At 44.0% G+C, this 23,729-nt stretch overlaps 1 protein-coding gene across 2 annotated transcripts in view; it reads left to right on the forward strand.

Moving 5' to 3' along the window:
* The window catches only part of EBF1 (EBF transcription factor 1), a 462,583-nt gene that overhangs the window by 369,638 nt on the left and 69,216 nt on the right, over positions 1-23,729 (forward strand). For both annotated transcript variants that reach the window (XM_073567867.1, XM_073567868.1), the window contains exon 9: positions 20,021-20,151. In XM_073567867.1, the coding sequence (XP_073423968.1) occupies positions 20,021-20,151 (131 nt within the window). The remainder of the gene's footprint in view (positions 1-20,020; positions 20,152-23,729) is intronic.

Raw genomic sequence — 23,729 nt, forward strand, 5'->3', positions numbered from 1 at the left:
GGGGGAATACCATGGATGGATGGATGGATGGATGGATGGAGGAATACCATGGATGGATGGATGGAAAGCTGGATGGATGGAGGAATACCATGTATGTATGTATGTATGTATGGATGGATGGATGGATGGATGGATGGATGGAGGCATGGATGGATGGATAGGTAGATGGATGGATGGAATAGATGGATGGCTGGATGGAAAGCTGGATGGATGGATGGAGGAATAGATGGATGGATGTGGGACGCCCTCCCAGGGCTGTGGGGTACTCGGTACCGGGTCGGTATCAGCGGGATGTGTCACAGCAGCAGTGATGAAACTGAATGGGAGGAGACACAGATTAGATATTAGAAAAAACTTTTTGACAGTTAGAGTGATCAATGAGTGGAACAGGCTTCCACGAGAAGTGGTGAGTTCTCCTTCAATGGAAGTCTTCAAACAGAGGCTGGACAGACATCTGACTGGGAAGATTTAGCGAATCCTGCTTTGAGCAGGGGATTGGACCAGATGGCCCAGGAGGTCCCTTCCGACTCTACGATTCTATGATTCTATGACCCGGTCCGTGGCCCTGGGCGCTCAAGTAACGGGGAGATTTGCAATGGTGTAAATGTAGTTAGTTGAATGAATAGTTCGTGACACCACCTGTGGTGTTCGGCAAGTGAGATGTTAAGCCGACGCTGCATGCAGATCCTCTGGGACTGGTGGTGTGTTGCAGCCAAGATGGTGAAGCTCCCACAGGTGGAGCTGTAGTCCCAGGGCAGTGTAGATGTAGGGGTAGAGGAGAGGCACAGGCAGTGTAGAAGTTTGTACCCAGATGTAGCGGTGCCAGGTGTGTTGGTGCAGGAATAACTGGAGGACACCAGGGCTTGTAGTTCCAAAGCTTTACTCACAGTCTGTAGTACACACACCGGTGCCTGCCTCCGTGCTGTGTCCTCCGGGTCAGGGACTCAGTCAACCTCCCGGCAAGATAGGATGCTCCCTTCCAACACTCCGCCAACATGTGCCTTTCTGAATGTCTCCTCTATAGTGCCTTTAAGTGTGAAGTACTCCTAGTACTGAGTTACACTGGACTTCCTCCTGACAAACGTTCTTATGAACCTTCCTTGTATGGCAGACAGCTGTAGCCTGCTTCGGGAACTCCTTGCTTCCTAAGTCCCGGCTCACTATCAATGTTGCTGTTGTGCCCCCAAGTCTGAGATGGGAGTAGTGCATTTATAGCCCACTACTCCACCGGTGTCTGCTGCAGAACCATTAGTGTCCATACAACCTCGGGGACCGGGCCCCGGCCTTGCGCTTAGAACTTCTTGGCAGGGTTCTCTCCTAACCCACGTCCTCTGTTCCCTTTTACTCCTACGTTCCGTACTAGTCTTTCCTTCTTATGGAAGATCAGGTTTCTGTTCAAAGTCTTTCTCCTTCTTTCCTGTCCCGTGCCAGCAGACCCAGGTCACTGAGATCTGCTGCAGCACCTCCTTCCTCCATCCCTCTCCCAGGGATCTTCTCTCCTCACTCTCCACTGACTGACTCTCAACTGAACTGAAATTCTAACCCTTCCCGCTCTTTTATGTATTCCAACTCCACCCGCCTCACAGCACGTTTAGTGTTCCAAGCAGGGAGCCACCAAAGGTGCTCTGCTACATTCCAAGCAGGGAGCCGCAATGTGGCTTTGCTGAACTACTGTGTTGTGTGGGATGCGAGTGTTGGAGCGTGGTTAGGAGCCTCCAACTTACCTGGAAGGTGGGGTACCACACCTCAGGAGGAGCTGCAGTACCTCTGTGGCAACTGAACCCTCAGGGGCACCACAGATGGATGGAGGAAAATATGGATGGATGGATGGATAGATAATTGGATGGATGGAATAGATGGATGGATGGATTGCTGGATGGCTGGATGGAAAGCTGTATGGATGGAGGCATACCGTGGATGGATGGATGGATGGATGGATGGATGGATGGATGGATGGATGGATGGAGGAATAGATGGATGAATGGATGGAGGAAAAGATGAATGGATGGAGGAATGCATGGATGGATGGATGAGGCATGGATGCATAAATGAATTGCTGGATAGAAGGATGGAGGTTAGATGGATGGAAGGCTGGATTAATTGAGGCAAAGATGGATGGATGGAGGCATAGATGGATGGATGGCTCTATGAATGGATGAAGGCATAGATGGATGGATGGCTTAATGGATGGATGGACAGATAGATAGATAGATAGATAGATAGATAGATAGATAGATAGATAGATAGATAGACAGATAGATAGATACCGTAGATAGTAAAGTTGAACAAAAAGATTCCAGCTGGTCCAGTGTCCAGTATGGTCCTCTGTGGCAGGTACAGTAAAACGATCTTCACTTCTGTGCCTGGCATCCTTCTGTCCAGATCATCTCATGCTTATTAGGCTTCACAATGTTGTGTCATCACTGCACAACCCACAACATGACGTTGCATGAGCAGTAATGACTAGGCCTCACATGACTTCATAATATCGCAGTGCCTAGTAAGAGCAACAGCAGCCCACGATTATGCTCTGAAGATGCCAGGTGGAGAAGTGATGACTGGCATTGACCAGGATCAGATTGGATGCCAGACTAAGGCAACGCAAATCTTTTTGCTCAATTAGATAAATAGGGACTTCCCTGGTGATCTAAGGCAGTGGATGGGACAATGCCCCAATCTTTAATGGTCTAGAGAAATGGATAGCTACATTTTCGACTCTTTGGTGGCTTGGGGTAATGCCCTTTTTTTGGTAAGCTAAGCGAGAAGAGGAATTTAATATTTAATTCCTTGGTTATCTAGGGTAATACCACCTTCGTTAGAGTTCTCCAGTAGAAGTAGTATTTTGTTTGTTTGTTTTAGTGCAATCTTTCTTGGTGTTCTAAGATAGTATAGGAGCTTAATATTTGATGCTCTTGTTGGTCTAAGTTAACGCTCCCTTGTTTGGTGCTGTAGAGTAAAAGAGGAGGTTAATATATGATTCCTTTGTGTAAAAAAAGAGAGAGGGTTGATTTATAGTCCCAGGTAGTCTAAGGTCAAAGAGGGAGTTAATATTAATTCCCTTGTGGTCTAGGATCAATGAAGGAGGTTATATTGATTCCCTACTGGGGGTATAAAATGGGGTTGCTTTGGATTCCCTGATTCTCTCAGGTAAAGCCTAGCAATATCGCTGTAAAGTCACCGATTTTGTGACGTAGCAGCGATATTGCTAGCGATATCGCTGCATGTGATACTTACCTCCGACCGGCTCCCCCGCTGCTTATCGCTGGTCGCGCGAAAAGCTCCTGGACCATTCCTCGTCGGTCACTTCCTGCTGCGCTTCCTGTGGCGCCGACGAGCGACGCGTGGAGCCGGGCGGGAGGACGCAGGATCGCCGCGTCTGACAGGTAAGTAGCGACCCCCGTCCCCAGCGATGTCGCTAGTGAGATCTGCCTGTGTGGCAACTCACTAGCGACCACCTAGCGATGCACCAGCGATCCTGACCGTGTCATATCACTGGTCAGGATCGCTGGTGCATCGCTAGGTGTAACGGTACCCTAAGAGAGAGAGAGCTGATATTAACTCCTTGATTGCCTTGTATAGAGGAGAGAACTAATATAACGCCCCCTTTCATTTAAAAAAAAGCTCAGGAGGCAGATCCTAGGGGAGATCTATGTCCGCCCCATAGATCTTAACATCTCATTTACATATTAAGAAAAACATGGATTTCTCTGAAATAAGACATTGGATCACTGATATCAAGATGTCATTTTATTAAGCTCTCTATGACCTACATGCCCATAAAGACGGCTTAGGAGGGTTGATCCTACTGACAATTTCCCTTTAAGAGTTTTGGATAGTTTGTTTTTGATTTTTAGTTTTATGGTTTTATCTAGTTTACTATTGATCTTTCCTCTTCATTAGGAATTTTGATTGACTGTCATCCTAATATCCACTCCTCTGGCCCCAATACCCTCTATGACTAGTTCAAGGGCTGTCATTTCTCCAATGTTCTTAAAGACAGTCCTAGAGATTTGTCTAAATTTGCATAATATAGCGAGAGAAATAAAATCGCAGTAGGAAGCGATCTTCCTGCATCAGATACTCATGGAGGGATATCTGGTGCCACATTTTTGTGGAGAGGAAGAGTGTGTGTCGAGGCTCACCAGGTGAGGTGGAAGCTCCAAGCCCAAGGTCTAAGTGGGCACATGAAACTCGGGTATTGATGCAGCAAGCTGGAAGACATGTGGGCAGCGAGGACTTGGTACACTGTGGAATCTCAGGAGAAGCAGAACGGATGAAGTGGAACACAGAAGGGATGGAAGCAAGTAAAGCACAGAAGGTTAAGAAGAATAAAGATAGAGGTCTAGAATTTCAATCCGAAGACACAGGTGTGTTTGCTGACAATCGCCTTAAATAGGCCTAGGGAGATCATACCACTGATCCAAGCCGGGCAACGTGCAAAACCCGACACGGAGCACAACAAAGGGCAACGGACTCAGAGGTAGGGAGCGAAGCTCAGATACCCGGGACAGTTGTGTAACATTGTGAGAAAAAGATTGGAAAAGTAAGAATCCAACCAATTCCTGTGTCAGTAGAGTGATAGGACAGTTACTTCTGAAATGAAGTTGGGTCGCCCTCCCAGGGCCGTGGGGTACTCGGTACCGGGCCGGTATCAGCGGGACGTGTTACAGCAGCGGTGACCCGGACCGTGGCCCTGGGCGCCCAATCATTGGGGGAGATGTGAATGGTGGAATGTAGTTAGATGAATAGTTCGTGACGCCACCCGTGGTGTTCGGCAAGGGAGGTGTTAAGCCGACGCTGCAGACAGATCCTCTGGGACAGATGGTGTGGTGCAGCATTGGTGGTATAGCCCTCCACAGGCAGGGCTGTTGTCCCAGGGCAGTGTAGATGTGGAGACACTTAGATGGTGTAGTGTCCAGCGCAGGGGATGTAGCAGTGCTAGGCGGACGGACGCAGGAAGGAATGGAGGACACCAGGGCATGTAGTTCCAAAGCTTTACTCACAGTCTGTAGTGCCCGTTTCTGTGCTGTGTCCTCCGGGTCAGGGACTCAGTCAACCTCCAGGCAAGATGGAATGCTCCCTTCCACGCTCTGCCAACTTATGTGCCTTTTCTGAACGTCTCCTCTATAGCGCCTTAAAGTGTGAAGATCTTCTAGTACTGAGTTACACTGGAGTTCCTCCTAACAGATCTTCCCAAGAACTGTACTTGCACGGCAGACAGCTGTAGCCTGCTTCGGGGACTCTCTACTCCTAAGTCCCGGCTCTCTATCCGTATTGCTGTTGTGCCCTCAAGTCTTAGATGGGAGTAGTGCATTTACAGCCTACTACTCCACCGGTGTCTGCTGCAGAACCATTAGTGTCCATACAACCTCGGGGACCGGGTCCCGCCTTGCGCTTAGAACTTCTAGGCAGGGTTCTTCCTCTAACCCACGTCCTCTGTGTTCCTTTTACTCCTACGTTCCGCACTTGTCTTTCTCTCTTATGGAAGCTCAGGCTTAAGCTCAACATCTTTCTCCTTCTTTCCTTTCCCGTGCCAGCTAGCTCAGGTCACTGAGGCAGCTCCAGCACTCCTTCCTCCATCCCTTCTTCCAGGGATCCCACTCCTCTCTGAGTGGCCTCCTCTCTCCGACTCTCCCTCTGACTCACTCCTCCGTCAGACTCACCTAAATCCCAAAACATCCCGCTCTTGTATGTGTTCTCAACTCCACCCACCTCCCAGCACGTTTAGTGTTCCAAGCAGGGAACCACCAAAGGTGCTCTGCCTCTCACTAGGCAAAGAGCCGCTATGTGGTTATGCTGAACTACTCTATTGTGTGGGGTGCGAGTGTTGGAGCGTGGTCAGGAGCTCCCAACTTACCTGGATGGTGGGGCACCACACCTTAGAAGGTGCAGTACCTCTGTGGCGACTGAGCCTCAGGGGCGCCACAAAGTCATCACGAGCAATAAAATGGAATTAAAGAAATATACTGTCTCCATGGTTACAGACTACAATCAGTTGTGTAGTCTGATCCTGCAATCATACAACACTTCAAAATAAAACAGCCCCAATGTCGTGGTTCACATCCTCCAGCTCCCTCCTATTCATCGTGGCTGGTATTTTGTACGCTAATCTTGATACTAATTCATGAATTTTGTGGATCTTTCAGCTGTCGTGAACCAGGGTAAGAAGTGTACTCTAGTCAGGAACAGGAGTAGATGTCGTGTGGCATAAATTATGATACATTTTTTGGCTTCACCCCATTAGGTCCCCGCGCCTCTAAGTTTTACTCACTTTACAAAAATTTGCAGCAGGTGCCCGGAGCTGCTGAAAAAATCTCCAAAAATGTTGCGGAAAGATTTTGTGACGTTTCAACCAGTGTTTTGCCCAAACACCCAGAAAATTTGAAATCAACCCCAGCCAGAATATTATATAATTGTTTCCACAAATATGGGATTGCTAATTATGCGATTTTCAAATATGATCAATGAATTAGATTCACCTAAAAATTGACAACTTTTGGGCAGCAAATCTCATTTAATGAATGAGGAAAGAAAACCTTTGCTACGAGTCGCTGCCTTCGCTGCCGGTAATGTTCGAGCAATCGTGTAACAAACAAGGAAACAGACAGGATCCGTCCTTCTATATTTAGCCTTCAGCCGTTTCGACAGTTTTAAATCTTCCGCTCAGTGTACGATGCGTCTCCGGCTACTAATCAGATGCCACGGTACCATGGGTGCCAGACGTTGCTGCCCCGCGTTACCATGAACAGGTGTGCGCACGGCTGGATTTTTATTCTTTTTTTTATACACTTTTTTTTTTTCATTTTGAGTTGTTTCATCTTTTTTATTAGAGACTAATATGATTGAAAAATATCTTTCTCGTTTATATTTTTGGGTATAATCTGTTAACTAAGATTACATATAACCATAATGGAAATTCCAGCAAAATGTCCTCCCCATCATAATACTGAAGATTCCGGGGTGGGTAGCGGCTGGGGTCCTAGGTTATCTATAATTCGAAAAATAGGTCTTCTTCCAGAAAGAGCATCACACCTGTCCATTGGTTCTGTCTGGAATGGTAACTTTGCTCTAATTAAAGGGGTTCTCCAAGAAATAGAAAAATTAAAGGGAATATGTCAGCAGATTTTTTGCTATATAATCTGAGAGCAGAATAATGTAGGGCAAGAAAGTCCGATGCCAGCGATGTATGACTTACTGGGCTGCTTTTTGTAGTTTTGATAGAATCCCTGTTTTCTCTGTTGTACATGTAGCAGAGCTAAGGCTTCTGATCTGAGCTATACAGTATATAACCCCGCCCACACACCTGATTGGCAGCTTCCTGTGTACATTCTCAGCAAGCTGCCAATCAGTGGTGGGGGGTGGGGTGACACAGATTAGCTGGACTGCTGTGCATGTGAGACCTAGTCCTGCAGTGATAATCTCCTGCTGATAAAACACTGATTGCATTGAAACTATAGCACACAACTTAATAAGTGGATGAGGTGTAAAACTGCAGCGTTTCTGCACCAAACAATTGACATGCTGCGGATTGTAAACCGCAGGAAAACCGCGCAGAAAAATCCGCAGCATGTGCACAGCGTTTTTTAATTTTCATAGGAAATAAAGGTACTGTACAACGCAGCAGAATCTGCACCGTGTGCACATACCCTTTGAGAACTTGAACCTGTTATCATTTGTGCAATATAAAGTGCATATTGTTCTAAGGACTTATTGGCAGGTAGTTACTGACTACTTTCTTCTGCTGCCCTGCAACGATCTCTCCCGGCTCCGAGTGGTCGTGGATCGACTCCTGTTGGTGATTCCGCAGCTTCCTGTGACGTTACATCGACAGAGCAGTTCCTTCTCTTTCTTCTCTGCTCTGTTGATGGGACATCACTGACAACGTCATGTTGAGCAACAGCTGGCTCAGCCTGACCCCAGCTGTCAAAATACATGATGTCGGCAGTGACGCCCCGTTGGCAGAGCAGAGAAGAAAGAGAAGGAACTGCTATGTCAATGTGACGTCACAGGAAGCAGGAGAATCACCGGCAGGAGCGGTCCCTGAGAAAACACATGGATGATTCTGGCAATGTTCTTTCCTACAACTAATGTGTTTCAGGGTCAAACAGTTCTGCACAATACATAGTTTCTAACTTTCCCAGATTGCCGCAGACAACTCGACCGAAAGGTAGCATGGTTTATGAAAATGGAGCACCTGACCAGGGCTATCGGGGTACTCGGCACCGGGCCCGTTGATCTCAATGGGAGTTGTCACAGAAGCTATGACCCGGTCCGTGGCCCTGGGGCTCCATGGCAAAAGGGGGTGAAAGAACAATGAAATAGAATTGATGAATAGTTCGTGACGCCACCTGTGGTGTTCGGCAAGGGAGATGTTAAGCCGACGCTGCAGAGAGATACTCTGGGACTGGTGGTGTGTTGCAGCCAAGATGGTGAAGCTCCCCACAGGTGGAGCTGTAGTCCCAGGGCAGTGTAGATGTAGGGGTAGCTGAGAGGCGCAGGCAGTGTAGAAGCTGGTACCCAGATGTAGCGGTATCAGGTGTGTTGGCACAGGAACGAATGGAGGACACCAGGGCTTGTAGTTCCAAAGCTTTACTCACAGTCTGTAGTACACACAGGTGCCTGCCTCCGTGCTGTGTCCTCCGGGTCAGGGACTCAGTCGACCTCCAGGCAAGATAGGCGCTCCCTTCCAACACTCCGCCAACATGTGCCTTTCTGAATGTCTCCTCTATAGCGCCTTTGGTGTGAAGTACTCCTAGTACTGAGTTACACTGGAGTTCCTCCTGACAGATGTTCCCAAGAACTCTACTTGTACGACAGACAGCTGTAGCCTGCTTCGGGGACTCCGTACTCCTGAATCCCGGCTCACTATCAATGTTGCTGTTGTGCCCCCAAGTCTTAGATGGGAGTAGTGCATTTACAGCCCACTACTCCACCGTTGTCTGCTGCAGAACCTTTAGTGTCCATACAACCTCGGGGACCGGTCCCCGACTTGCGCTTAGAATTTCTAGGCAGTGTTCTTCCTCTAACCCATGTCCTCTGTTCCCTTTTACTCCTACGTTCTGTACTATTCTTTCCTTCTTATGGAAGATCAGCTTTCTGTTCAATGTCCTTCTCTTTCTTTCCTTTCCCGTGCCAGCAGACCGAGGTCACTGAGATCTGCTGCAGCACCTCCTTCCTCCATCCCTCTCCCAGGGATCTTCTTTCCTCACCCTCTCGAAGTGACTCCCCGACTGACTGACCGAAATTCTAAACCTTCCCACTCTTTTATGTATTCTAAACTCCACCCACCTCCCAGCACGTTTCATGTTCCAAGCAGGGAGCCACCAAAGGTGCTCTGCTACACTCCCAGCAGGGAGCCGCAATGTGGCTTTGCTGAACTACCGTGTTGTGTGGGATACGAGTGTTGGAACATGGTCAGGAGCCTCCAACTCACCTGGATGGTGGGGTACCACACCTCAGGAGGAGGTGCAGTACCTCTGTGGCAACTGAACCCTCAGGGGCGCCACATAAACACCACCCAAAATTGCTGGACTGGGTATTGTGGGGATAGGAGTGAACTTAAAGGGAATCTGCCAACAGGATTTTTCTTTGGAATCTGAGAGCAGCATAATATAGGTGTAGTGACCCTGATTCCAGGGATGTCACTTACCAGGCTGCTCTGTGCAGTTTTTATAAAATCCCTATTTTCTCTGCTTTAAATGTTGCAGTGCTATTAATGCTGAGATGTGTATAACCCCGCCCACGTTCCTGATTGGCAGCTTTCTGCCAATGTATAGGAAACTGCCAATCAGTGGTGGAGGCGTGGTTGCACAGATTAGTCTGACTGGTTTGCACGTGACACCTAGTCCTCCAGTGATAATCTCCTGCTAATTAAACACTGATTGCATTGAAGTTGTAGCATGCTGCTGAGCAATTGACATCCCCGGGATCAGGCTACATCACGCTGCTCACAGATTAAAAACAAAACCATGCTGACAGTTTCCCTTTAAATGTCCCCAAAAATGTTGGCAGCTATGTACCGCGCTGTCCTGGTATGGAAGGAAGTGAATAAATAAGTTGGCTTCAGGAATTAAGGCCACTTCTGCTCAGTGTACACTCCTACATGTGAGACTCAATTTCTCCTAGGACAGTATGGCTTTACCATGATAGATGTGTGTGCCGAAAACAGAGGCCATAATATCAGACATTTTGGGCTATCAGTTGTAAGATTTACATAATTTTACTATATTAAATAACCTCAGGCAGCAGAATTGGCGGTGCCAATCATCGGACGCGGCACATTCACGTACACAAGGCGCCGCACAGGTACAGCTCCTCTATTTCTGATTCTGATGTCGATAGCGACGTTTTAAAATTTTTATCTGTGCTGAGAATCAGCGGCGGAATACATAATCTGATGGCAATAACGGCATCCTCCAGAAGTACCAGGTGGAGGTGGTTTTATGGCGTTGTCTGAAAATATGACCGTAAAAAGAACTGCATGTCACACATTAAAAGTAAAGTTTGTTGGTCTGATGCTTTTTTATTTTTGTAAGAGAAATAATTTATTAGAAAACAAATATATGTTTTTTATAGTAATTTATTTTGTTTTTTAGATTTCTGATAATCCAGAATATCTGATAATTATCAAATCCTAATTATGCGATAGATAGATAGATAGATAATAGATAGATAAATAATAGATAGATAGTAGATAGATAGATAGATAGACAGACAGATAATAAATAGATAGACAGATATATAATAGATAATAGATAGATAATAGATAGATAGATAGACAGACAGATAATAAATAGATAGATAATAGATAGACAGATATGTAATAGATAATAGATAAATAGATAGATAATTCACTGGTCAACAGCATTTTTGGTGCCAAAGATATTTCATCGAATTTAGGGTATTTTTGGGGTGCTGATTCTGAATATGTCATCAGTTTTGCCAGATTGGCTCAAGTTTTTGAGATTTTTGGTATCTTATTTATAGCACTTGTTGGTAAATGCGACGCATCATCTCATTAATTTCTTTGGATTAGTACTTGAACTGAGCAGTTCTCAATATAGTTTTGTGTTAATTAGTGTTCTAAAAGTTTGTTCATAGCTTGATTTTTGCACTAACTTTATGTTGTTGTCTGTTTTCCAGTGAAAAGCATGAACTCATCAAGAAGAAGTTGTCTTAACGATCCAGACTCATTCTGTTACATTTGTGGTGAATACACACTGCCAAAACATAGAAGAAACATAACAGACTTCGTAAAAAAAGTGTATTTTGCCTATTTTGGGGTTATGCTTGGGGACCAAGACAAGTTTTGGGCACCACACATAGTGTGCAAAGCATGTATCGAATTATTACGAAAATGGAGCAAAGGACAAAGAAAAAGCTTCAAATTTGGTGTTCCAATGGTGTGGAGAGAGCCAAAAAATCATCATGATGACTGTTATTTATGGTAAACACAGGTACAGGCACATCTTCACAATGAGGGACAGGCCTTCTTGCAGATTCCATGTTACTCCCATTTTCGTTTCTTATGCTTATTGAATCCTTGCACTTGCACTGCACAGAAATAACAGTCATCATGATGATTTTTTGGCTCTCTCCACACCATTGGAACACCAAATTTGAAGCTTTTTCTTTGTCCTTTGCTCCATTTTCGTAATAATTCGATACATGCTTTGCACACTATGTGTGGTGCCCAAAACTTGTCTTGGTCCCCAAGCATAACCCCAAAATAGGCAAAATACACTTTTTTTACGAAGTGTGTTATGTTTCTTCTATGTTTTGGCAGTGTATATTCACCACAAATGTAACAGAATGAGTCTGGATCGTTAAGACAACTTCTTCATGATGAGTTCATGCTTTTCACTGGAAAACAGACAACAACATAAAGTTAGTGCAAAAATCAAGCTATGAACAAACTTTTAGAACACTAATTAACACAAAACTATATTGAGAACTGCTCAGTTCAAGTACTAATCCAAAGAAATTAATGAGATGATGCGTCGCATTTACCAACAAGTGCTATAAATAAGATACCAAAAATCTCAAAAACTTGAGCCAATCTGGCAAAACTGATGACATATTCAGAATCAGCACCCCAAAAATACCCCAAATTCATTAAAATATTTTGGACACCAGAAAAAAAATTTTTTTTCGTTGACCTGTGTAATAAATAGATGATAGATAGATAATAGATAATATATAGATAGATAATATATAGGTAGATGTTCAGTGAAAAACAGTGGAGTGAGTGAAGTGGCCATGTGATGACTGCTTGAACCAGCGAGCAGAGCTGGATCCTGACAGTGAGGATATTACACACTAATAGGATTGACTACATGGCTTCATTTTCTAATTAAAGGGCATATTCAGGGTTGAGATGAAAGTCTTCAGTCTCTCTATGTGACTGCAGGCTCCTGGATTCTCACAGCGCATACACTGCACACTTTTAGGATTCTCTCTTGACACTGGTCATGTGAGCACAAGTACCGTAAGTGATATGTATACTTCTGGCCACATTCCGACTAGACGTGCCCAGCCTCGCTTAGTTCATTATCATTAAGTGAGGTCACTCTTGTCTAGTCGGCATGTGACTGTATGTATGCAAATCACCGACACCAGAGAATCCTGACAGCGTGCAGTGAACACTGTGAGAATTCAGAAGTCTGCAGTCACATAGAATGCTGCAGACTCAGCACAAGCCTGGACAACCCCTTTAATGCTCCTAACATAAATAAAAACATATTAAGCCTTAACTTGTCAGACGGCACAACACTTTATTAAGATGTAATCAGTACATGTTACATCAGTTGTAATGTCTGGTCAGACCCATATAGATTTGTAACAAGTGAAACTACAACTTCCAGTACGTCCTTAGCGATGGTAAGGAGATGCCGGGAGTTGTTGCTACTAGTCACCATCAGGTTGCGGACCATACAGGAACCACAGTACTGAGAATTAGTCAGTATCACAAAAAAGTTTACGTCCGGGTACCTGATAGATGACGTCTCTGGAGTCGTTCTCTTTCTTTTCTTCTTCATCTTGTCCAGACGCCATGATGAGTTTTCTCATCCACAAGCTCGTATCTGCAGACTTCCATATTCTCCGGTCTCCTGCAGCCCCACACGACACCCTTAAAGATAGCAGTGTCAATATAATGCTCCTGAATAAGAAATATCTGCCCTACACTGAGCCCCCAGAATAAATAATTGTCCCTCACTATATTCCCTGCATGAAGATAAGGATAATGTGTGGATATCTCCGGCGCTGCTGTGTACAGAAGACGTCAAATCTTAGCGATTCATTCAAGTGGTTTTTATTCCAAATAAATATTGAGATATCCACTAATTATCCTTATCTTCATGTTTTTATGACACATAGATCCACAGCAGCTGTACAAATGCTTTGTTAAAGCATAAATCTGGTTAGTAGAATCTGATTAAGAACTTTAATTGTATGTCAGATAAGACCCTATTGACACTACTTTCTCCCTTGGATTATACCTTATATTCCCTGCACAAACTATGACCCACCGACTGTCCCTGTTGTGGTACATGCTTGCCACACTGCCCTTTCCTTTCCATACTGGGCCCCCTCTTCACACTGTTCTCTCATACTGTATTCCCACTATAGGGCCCGGTCTCTATACTGTGCCCCCTCACCACACTCCCCCGCCTTGGCATATTGTCCCCTGACTATAACCTTACACTGTCCCCTCATTCTAGCCCCCTACACCCATACTTCTTAGTCTCTATTCTGTGCTCACTCACACTTTTCTCGCCCCATACTTTCTCCTCCTACAGTTTCCCCTTTCTCCTCATAGTGTCTCTTCTTTCCTCCCCACTGCTAACCATACTGTCTCCTCATATACTTACCCCCTCACATACCCATACTGCCTCCTCACACATCCCCCCTGACTCCCCATACTGTGTCCACACCCATGAAATCACCCTTGCTCCTTATACTGTGTCCTCATAAATTTTTCCCCTCGCTCTTCATACTGTGTCCGAATCCATCCCCCCACTCACCATACTGTGTCTGTACCATCCCTTCCCTCGCTCTACAAACTGTGTTGGCATACATTCCCCCCTTCGCTCCCCATACTGAGTCGGCACCCATCCTCCCCATTCTGTGCCCGCACCAATTCCCCCACTCACTTTACTGTGTTTGCACCCATCAACCTTCATACTGCCCCTATCTTCCCACTTGCTCCTTTTACTATGTCCTCAAATTTCTCCCACTCCTCAAATTGTGTCCTCGAATCTTCTCTCCAGTTGCACTAAATCTTCCCCACTCTCCCGTTTCACCAAATTTTCCCCACCTCCCCGTTACAATAAATCTTTACCACCCCTGTTTCTTAAAATCTTCGGTGTCTTTAGCTCCACTGGAGCTCTTACCACCAGTCTTGTTTGCGCGCCAGCAAGTGACATCAGCAGCGTGAACACATGACCTGATCACACTGCTGACACGTTGCCCTGATTCGGCAGGGCTTCAGTTGTTCTCGCGGCACACTGCACCTTTTCTGAACCTGCTGTCAGAGAATGGCCAACTCCCCGTCCAGAGGAGACACCTCGGACCGCCACATCAGGTGACCCGATGGCGCCTCCCAGGGGCTGCGCCCAGGGCATATACCCCGCCTGCCGCCCCCCTAGATACACCTCTGAGACAGATAGATAGTCACATAGACTGTGTCACCATTCACTTTGTGGACAGTGCTTGTCCCTACAGAGTCTGGCACTGTAGCAATGATTAATCAGTACCAGGGACATCCCCCATTGACAAAGTCAATAATAATACCGTAATTGATTCTTCTACTTTCAAGAAGAATAACATAGGCGCAACCTAGAATTATCCAGAACCGTTGTTACTAACCCAGCCATGTCAGGGGAGTGGACAGGTCCTCTCTGACGCCTTAGTACAATACCGTAATTTCTAATTAACCGATCATCTAGCACCAGGTTCCATTGATGCTGATTTTCATGAATTGTGGTCCTTGGTATATATTTCCCATTTTTTAACTCCCCATGTTTTACAACCAAGCCCCTTTGTTCGCCATTTAAGCCCCCTTGGCATATTGTCCCCTGACTATAACCTTACACTGTCCCCTCATTCTAGCCCCCTACACCCATACTGCTTAGTCTCTATTCTGTGCTCACTCACACTTTTCTCGCCCCATACTTTCTCCTCCTACAGTTTCCCCTTTCTCCTCATAGTGTCTCTTCTTTCCTCCCCACTGCTAACCATACTGTCTCCTCATATACTTACCCCCTCACATACCCATACTGCCTCCTCACACATCCCCCCTGACTCCCCATACTGTGTCCACACCCATGAAATCACCCTTGCTCCTTATACTGTGTCCTCATAAATTTTTCCCCTCGCTCTTCATACTGTGTCCGAATCCATCCCCCCACTCACCATACTGTGTCTGTACCATCCCTTCCCTCGCTCTACAAACTGTGTTGGCATACATTCCCCCCTTCGCTCCCCATACTGAGTCGGCACCCATCCTCCCCATTCTGTGCCCGCACCATTTCCCCCACTCACTTTACTGTGTTTGCACCCATCAACCTTCATACTGCCCCTATCTTCCCACTTGCTCCTTTTACTATGTCCTCAAATTTCTCCCACTCCTCAAATTGTGTCCTCGAATCTTCTCTCCAGTTGCACTAAATCTTCCCCACTCTCCCGTTTCACCAAATTTTCCCCACCTCCCCGTTACAATAGATCTTTACCACCCCTGTTTCTTAAAATCTTCGGTGTCTTTAGCTCCACTGGAGCTCTTACCACCAGTCTTGTTTGCGCGCCAGCAAGTGACATCAGCAGCGTGAACACATGACCTGATCACACTGCTGACACGTTGCCCTGATTCGGCAGGGCTTCAGTTGTTCTCGCGGCACACTGCACCTTTTCTGAACCTGCTGTCAGAGAATGGCCAACTCCCCGTCCAGAGGAGACACCTCGGACCGCCACATCAGGTGACCCGATGGCGCCTCCCAGGGGCTGCGCCCAGGGCATATACCCCGCCTGCCGCCCCCCTAGATACACCTCTGAGACAGATAGATAGTCACATAGACTGTGTCACCATTCACTTTGTGGACAGTGCTTGTCCCTACAGAGTCTGGCACTGTAGCAATGATTAATCAGTACCAGGGACATCCCCCATTGACAAAGTCAATAATAATACCGTAATTGATTCTTCTACTTTCAAGAAGAATAACATAGGCGCAACCTAGAATTATCCAGAACCGTTGATACTAACCCAGCCATGTCAGGGGAGTGGACAGGTCCTCTCTGACGCCTTAGTACAATACCGTAATTTCTAATTAACCGATCATCTAGCACCAGGTTCCATTGATGCTGATTTTCATGAATTGTGGTCCTTGGTATATATTTCCCATTTTTTAACTCCCCATGTTTTACAACCAAGCCCCTTTGTTCGCCATTTAAGCCCCCTTTAATTTTTTCCTATCGTCGCGACCCGTCTTTCTGCCTTTTTCTTGCACTCCAATAAATATTACACGTCCCCTAGACAAAGTTCACCTCCTATAAATGAAATGTAAACCACTTAATCTGTTAGATTTTTAGCACTTGTCGGTATTTGCCTAACAAATCCCCGGGCTCGTGGCCTTTGATGATGCCTCGTAGGAACGCTAACACGCCAGATCAGCTGCAGGAGAGACAAAATGACATTTACATGGCTTTCATAAGCCAGCGCACTGAAGGGGTCCTTAAACAGGCAGGGCACGGTAATATTTAATAAGCGGCGCCAGCCATCACGGGTAAAATTAGCATTTTCCGGCTTCACGGTACATTTGGGATAAAAGCTTTTATTTGTGAAGTGATCATTATTTTAACAAAGAGGAGCTACTTGATAATTTCCATTTTAACTCTCCAATACGCTATCAGCTATTCAGGACTATTATGCTAAATGGTGGCTGTAATCATGTTATTGTCACAGATTAAAGAGGAGGGGGTTCTCCTCTGATGTGTTAACAAAAAAAAAAGGCGCAGGAGCATTTATCCCGCGACTACCAGAGAATTATTTATTACTGTACAATGTGCCTGTCCGGGCCAAAGTGACACATCATTAGTAACGCCTGCCGGATCCTTACAGTGCCAGCGATTACAATGACCTAGGATTTGGTCCTAAATAACAGGTCATTTCACCAAATCGTTGCCAATTCCAATATTTACAAGTTTTATAATACCAGAGTTTTCTGATTCTGTATTAGTAATGCTTAAAGGGGTTTCACTTACTACAAGTTGTCACTGAAGGGTCAACAATAACCAGTAGATCAGATGGGATCCAACAGCTAAAGGCTATGTCACACTAGGCGAGATCGCTAGCGATATCGCTTAAGCGACACCGATATTATGACGCAGCAGCGGCATTGTCAACGATGTCGCTGTGTGTGACATATAGCGGCGATGTGGCCCCTGCTGCGATGTCGCTGATCGTGTACGAACGTTCTGGACCGTATTTTGATCGTTGGCGTCCCGCTGGTGAGCCGGAATCGCTGAGTTTGACAACGACGAGCGACCTCGTTGGCGACTCATATGTCAGCGGCACAGGCGGGACTACGTATTCTTTAGTTACGCCCCTCAGCTCCGATTGGCGGCCACAACCTCACCTCAGGAATGAACAAATCCGGGCCAAACGCAACAGCGCCACAGAATGGATCGCGGGAGATGCAAAGCAGAGCTGGACGCAATTTGGATCGCTGCTTGAAATTTGTATGAACCACTGCGCTCTACAACAATGGACAGGAGCGCTACTACGTCGTCCTTTAATTGCGCGGTCGTCCAATCACCAAGCGAGAGCTGTGACATAAACTGTCATGCCATACTCTGACCACCAATCTGTGCAAAGGGGCGTGGAAAAGGTTGCGCTCAATCACACCTATCGAGGTCGGGGTCTTTTACAATACATGCTGTGTGACAGGTCCCAACGACCGCCGAGGTCGTTATACAGATCGCTGATGTGTCGTTTATGAGATCTTCGTGTTTGGAAGCTAACTAGCGACCATATAGCGATGTACAAACGATCTCTGCCAGGTTGTGTCGTTGTCATGATCGCTGGTGCGATCACTTAGTGTGACAGTGCCTTAAAACCCACAACTATCAGTTCTTATTTTATTTCCACTGTTCCCCTGAGTATTCCAGTTTTTGTTTTTTTAAAATCCACCATACGGTTCCATAGATAAAGGGGTTTTTATATAGTGCTCTATTTATGGTCTTTACAAGGGGGCAGTGCTCACAGGGTAAATATGCAGATCAGCCGACAGACACACCCCCGAGGATCCTGTGACCTTTTAAAAAGATCTATCTGTTTCGAACCGTATGGCAGACTAGAAAAAAAAAAAGAACATAACACTTAGAGGAGTGGAAGGAATAAAATAAGTGCAAAAGTGGTCACTTCTATCATGATGACATGTCCTCTGCTTTGGTAGTCCCATAAAGGCTGAATAGAGCAACAACTCGCTTGTATGATCAGTGAGAGTCTCGATGGTCAGGCCTCCACCGATCTACGTTTATCCTTCATTTTACACATTCTAACACACTTTAGGCCTGATTCATTCTTGCTTTTATGCATTTTGTATGTCAAGTTCTTGGCATCTTTTGCCTGTTTTTCACTTGTGTCTTATTTTTCTTTTAATTTGCGCTGTTTTTAAAGTCTTGTTTTATATATGATCACTTTTTTTTCTTCGTCATTGCAGTCAGGGTTCATATTTAAGGTGATTCATCAGTTGCAACTTTTTAATATATCAGAATTTTTTTTTTGCGCAGATGTACTGCAGTCCACCAAGCAATCGTTTTGTGTATACCTAGATTTTTTGTGCAAATTTTGTGACATTTTAGGGGAACATGAGACTTTTTTTTGCATTAACAAGTCATATAAAGTGAAAAAGCAAAAATAAAGAACATTTTTTAACTGCACAAAATTTATGAACCGTGTGCAACATTTTTAACAATTTGGTACAAAAAATGTTAATGAATATCACAAGCAAAGAAAGAAGAGTTATATAAAAAAATGCAAATGACCAATCGACCATTCTTGTTTCAATTTCATACCATAATGAAAATCTCGGCATCCTGTCGGTGAATGAGAACACTCGTCCATTTTGGGACAACAAACCTGCACAATCTAATAAGTAGATACAATAGCATCCAGTATAGGCAATACAGTACTTCAGCAACAGTTTCACACATTTCTGGTAGTTTGTAGGGATGAGCGAACACCCGAACTGTAAAAGTTGGGGTTCGCACTGTACACATAGAAGTCTGTGTTAGTGTTCACAGTTCGAATGCTCAATAAACCTTTTTGAAAGGCTTTTAGGCTGTGGGCACTTCTGCAGCCATCCCAACCATGCCGAGCATTGGCATGGCAGTAATTGGCCAGTGCACCACGTGTCCCGGCCTGTATAACCGTGTAAAAGAAATAATTTTTTTTAAAAAACAACGTGTGGTCCATCCTATTTTTAAGAACCAGCCAAGGAAAGGCAGACAGCTGTGAACTGGTCTTATTATTCTAGGAAGGGCCAATAACTATGGAGCTTCCCAGCCTATTAATCTAAGCCCACAGCTGTCTGCTTTGCCTTTACTGGTTATCAAATATAGGGGACCCCACGTCATTTTTTAGCCCCCTCCCCATTTTTATAACCAGCAAAGGTAAAGCAGACAGCTGTGAGCTGATATGTTCAGGCCTAAAAATACCAACTCACAGCTGTCTGCTTTGCCATGGCTGGTTATCAAAAATAGGGCCCCATGTCATTTTTTTCATTTATTTATTAACAAGTACAGTAAACTACACACAAAATTATTATTATTACATTTTTTTTATTCTAGATTATTCTATCTCATATCATATCTATCTGTCTATCCTATGCTCCACACATCCCTCATCTTATAGTATGTCTTTCTAATATACAGTAGATGGTAATGCATCACTATACACTGTGCTGAGTGCTCGGTATAATAATGCAGCGCCTTTTTCTCCCAATTTTTGTCTTTTGGAAAACAGCTACACCATGTATCAAAGCGATCAGTCCAAGTGAAGGATGGACCACCGGAGGCGCCACCGTCATCATTATAGGAGACAATTTCTTTGATGGCCTACAGGTCATATTCGGCACCATGCTGGTCTGGAGTGAGGTAAGTGTTTCCTAAGAGTTACTGGGACATGTTCTTTTTTTAGCGAGGGGGACTAGGTCCTAAGTGATTAAAAAATAAAGAAAGTGATTAGTTATAAAATAATAATCTTAAAATATATTCATTGAAAAGCCAATTTCACCAAAATTAGCAAGTTAAATATTGTGATCTAGTTTTTGAGAGAATCCGGTCTATTGCCAAAGAAAACAGTACAAGGCAAAAGTTTCACTAACATGGCAATGTCCACTTCCAGAATTATAGACGAATTGTAGAATCACCAGGTGCTCACCTTTGCAATTGATAACTCCCTGAGTGCCCCCTTACACTGTCGCGAGTGCCCCCTTATAAAGTAATAATATCCCAAGTTCCCCCATTATGAGGCCCTAAGTGACCGCTTACATGGTAATAGTTCCAAAAGTACCCTCCCATAAATGACCCCTTAAAGAGTAATAATGCCTCTGCACGCCCTTTAGGAATTAATAATCCTCCCGAGCATCCCCTCATAAAGTAGTAATGATCTAAGGGCCACTTATAAAGTAAAAATGCCCCCAGTTAGTGGATCCATGTGAAAAATATAAAAACGGATACGTTTCTGGCGCGATTACCGTCATTAGTCATAGGATAAATTTTAGGAAACCTATTTAAGTGGATGAGAACCAATTACCCCAATAGATAAAAAACACCAATAGGAAAATGTTAGACAAAGCACAGTCATGAAGCATACAAATATAAGCATGTAAATACGAAAAACACACAAAAAACAAAAGGCAAACCAAACAGCAAAAAGAAATATAAATCTTACTAACAAAAATGCAATAAATGAATAAAAAACAAATAATTCTTATAATTCATACCATGTGGATATTTAGTGTTGAGAGTCAGGATTCAATGAGCTTCACGTAATTCCAGGTGTTCCTGGCAGAAATCTTGCAATTTTGGGGCTTTTATTAGGCTCGTATTTCCTATCCTCTCAGGAACAGTTTACAGGAGTTTTTTTGCTACCAGCAGAAGCAGGATTATAATGGCAGGTAACACCTCTACACACCACCAATCACAATAGGCAATGTCACAGCTCCTCTGCTCCCTCTTCCTTCACAATGACCTTTGCACTCGCTCATTAGATGATTCAATACAAAATATAGGGTAATTGTGACTATGTACATATATTGTTTCCTGAAACGAAAGGAAGAAACTGAAAAAAACCCCAGTGGCCACTGTGAAAATTGCAAGATTTCTATTTTTTTTTTACTTTTAAAATAGATTGTGCTTTGTAAAAAAAAGTTTAAAAATATATATTTAATACAAAAAAATGTACATATATTGTTTCCTGAAACTAAAGGAAGTAACAGTCTAAAACAAAACAGTAACCAGTGTGAAAAATGCAAGATTTTTATTTTGTTTTTAAGTTTTAATATAGAATGTGCCATGTTTAAAAATATATATTTAATACGACAAAAATGTACATATATTGTTTCCTGAAACTAAAGGAAGTAACATTCTAAAAAAAAATAGCAACCAGTGTGAAAATTGCAAGATTTCTATTTTTTAACTTTTAATATAGATTGTGCTACGTAAAAAAATGTTTAAAAAATGTATTTAATACGAAAATATATATATATTTAATACGAAAAACATGATTTAATCAATAGGACATTTTCTGATGATGGCTTCCCTTTAAATATTGATTCTTTTGTTCTCAGTCGATGTCTGATAGCGGCTTTCTCCCCTGAGAACAAAAGGTTTGAGAGTCACGAGAGACCTTGTCAGCCAACAGTTTCCACATGGGTATAGTTTGTGATACCGGAGGCTTCTTACAACTAGTAGATAAAGTTACATATATGATATGAACGATACGAGATAAGATAACGTTTCTTGAAAGTTTACTTTACACCATTGTCCCTTTTTAGAATGATTTTTTTTTTAAGCGCCAAGAACAAGAAAGCTTTGGAGAGCGACACAAGCGATTGTATAAGAAAAGTACAGTTAATCATTGTCTCGTCCTGCGATAAAGAGGGAATCGTCTTGTATTCCTAGTCAGTGGGAAATCTTTGTCAGGATCCCATTCAGAAATCCCCACCCGGCAGGACAATACCCAGCGCCAAGCGAGACGAGTGAAGACAGCGAGGGAGCAGTTCTGATATAACCGGGAGGCAAAGTGCAAAAATCCGATATTACAGAGAGCTTTGTAGCATAAAAAAAGCCTCCTAAAAAGGAAACTCCTTACAATTCCAGGGATTTAAGAGCGCCATTGTTATTCGACACATTACACGTGTTGGGGTCGTGGCTGTGATACATTTATTAGAAAAAAAAGGGTGCAGCTAATGAGATTCAGAGCACTGAATTCCTGACGTTTTAGGGGCGAGAAGAGCTGGAGATGTGGGCTAATTGATACATTTGGGCTTTCCTGGCTTCTGCTGACCCCCCACCTATCCTGTTTCACATGTGGTTGCAATCCGCGCTTGCTTGTTCTTTGCTGTGAAACTTGAGATTCATCTCTTTGCTATTCTCACACTTTGTCCCTCATGCTGATTTCGCCGGGTATTTTTTTTTTTTTTTTTTTTTTTTTTAATAGCGAACGCTTTTTACTGTTCTCTGAAATGACAACAATAATTATGTTCATATATCGTTTTAAAGAAAGATTTACACATATGGCACCAACATTTTCTGCTTAATTGTACAAAACGAGATCCCTCATGAAAGCACATTGGATAGGCATAACCCGTGAAATGTTCCCCGTGCCATTGGCTGCAACACAACCCCAAATCATGATTGATCCACCCACATGCTTAATGGTTGGCTAGATGTTCTGTTCCTGAAATTCTGTGCCCTTTTTTCTCCACACATACCTTTGATCATTGTGGCCAAAGAGTTCTATTTTAACCTCATCGGTCCACAGGACTTGTTTCCAAAATCCATTAGGCTTGTTTAGATGTTCTTTTGCAGACTTCAGACTCTGAATTTTATGGTGAGGACGTAGGAGAGGTTATTTTCTGATGACTCTTCCATGAAGGCCATATTTTTGCAAGTGTCTCTGAACAGTAGAACAATGTACCACAACTCCAGAGTCTGCTAAATCTTTCTGAAAGTCATTTGCAGTCTAGCTGGGGTTCTCTTTTGCCTCTCTAGCAATCCTACAAGCAGCTCTCCTTGAAATTTTGCTTGCTCTTCCAGACCTTATTTTGACCCCACTGTTCCTATAAACTGCTATTTCTTAATTACATTTAGAACTGAGGAAAGGCCAACATGACAATTTTTTGCTATCTTCTTATAGCCTTCTCCTGCTTTGTTGGCCTCCACCACTTTTATTTTCAGAGTGCTAGGCTGTTACTTAGAAGAACCCATGGCTGCTGTTTTTGGCACAAGGTTAGAGGAGGCTGGGTTTTTATAAAGCTGCAAAATTTACATCACCTGGCCTTTCCTAACGATGATAGTGAACAAGCCATAACTCTAACAGGCTAATTAAGGCAATTAAAGTAATTTTGACCAGTGGACCAGTGGTGCCCAAACATTTACCCGGCTCTGTAGGTCAAGGGGTTGGTCCCTTGGTCTTGGGACCTCTAGAGTCATGCAGTCTTGTATAA

The sequence above is a fragment of the Dendrobates tinctorius genome, unplaced genomic scaffold (assembly GCF_039654945.1).
Source record: "Dendrobates tinctorius isolate UK_male_01 unplaced genomic scaffold, ASM3965494v1 ptg000020l, whole genome shotgun sequence".
NCBI lineage: Eukaryota > Metazoa > Chordata > Amphibia > Anura > Dendrobatidae > Dendrobates > Dendrobates tinctorius.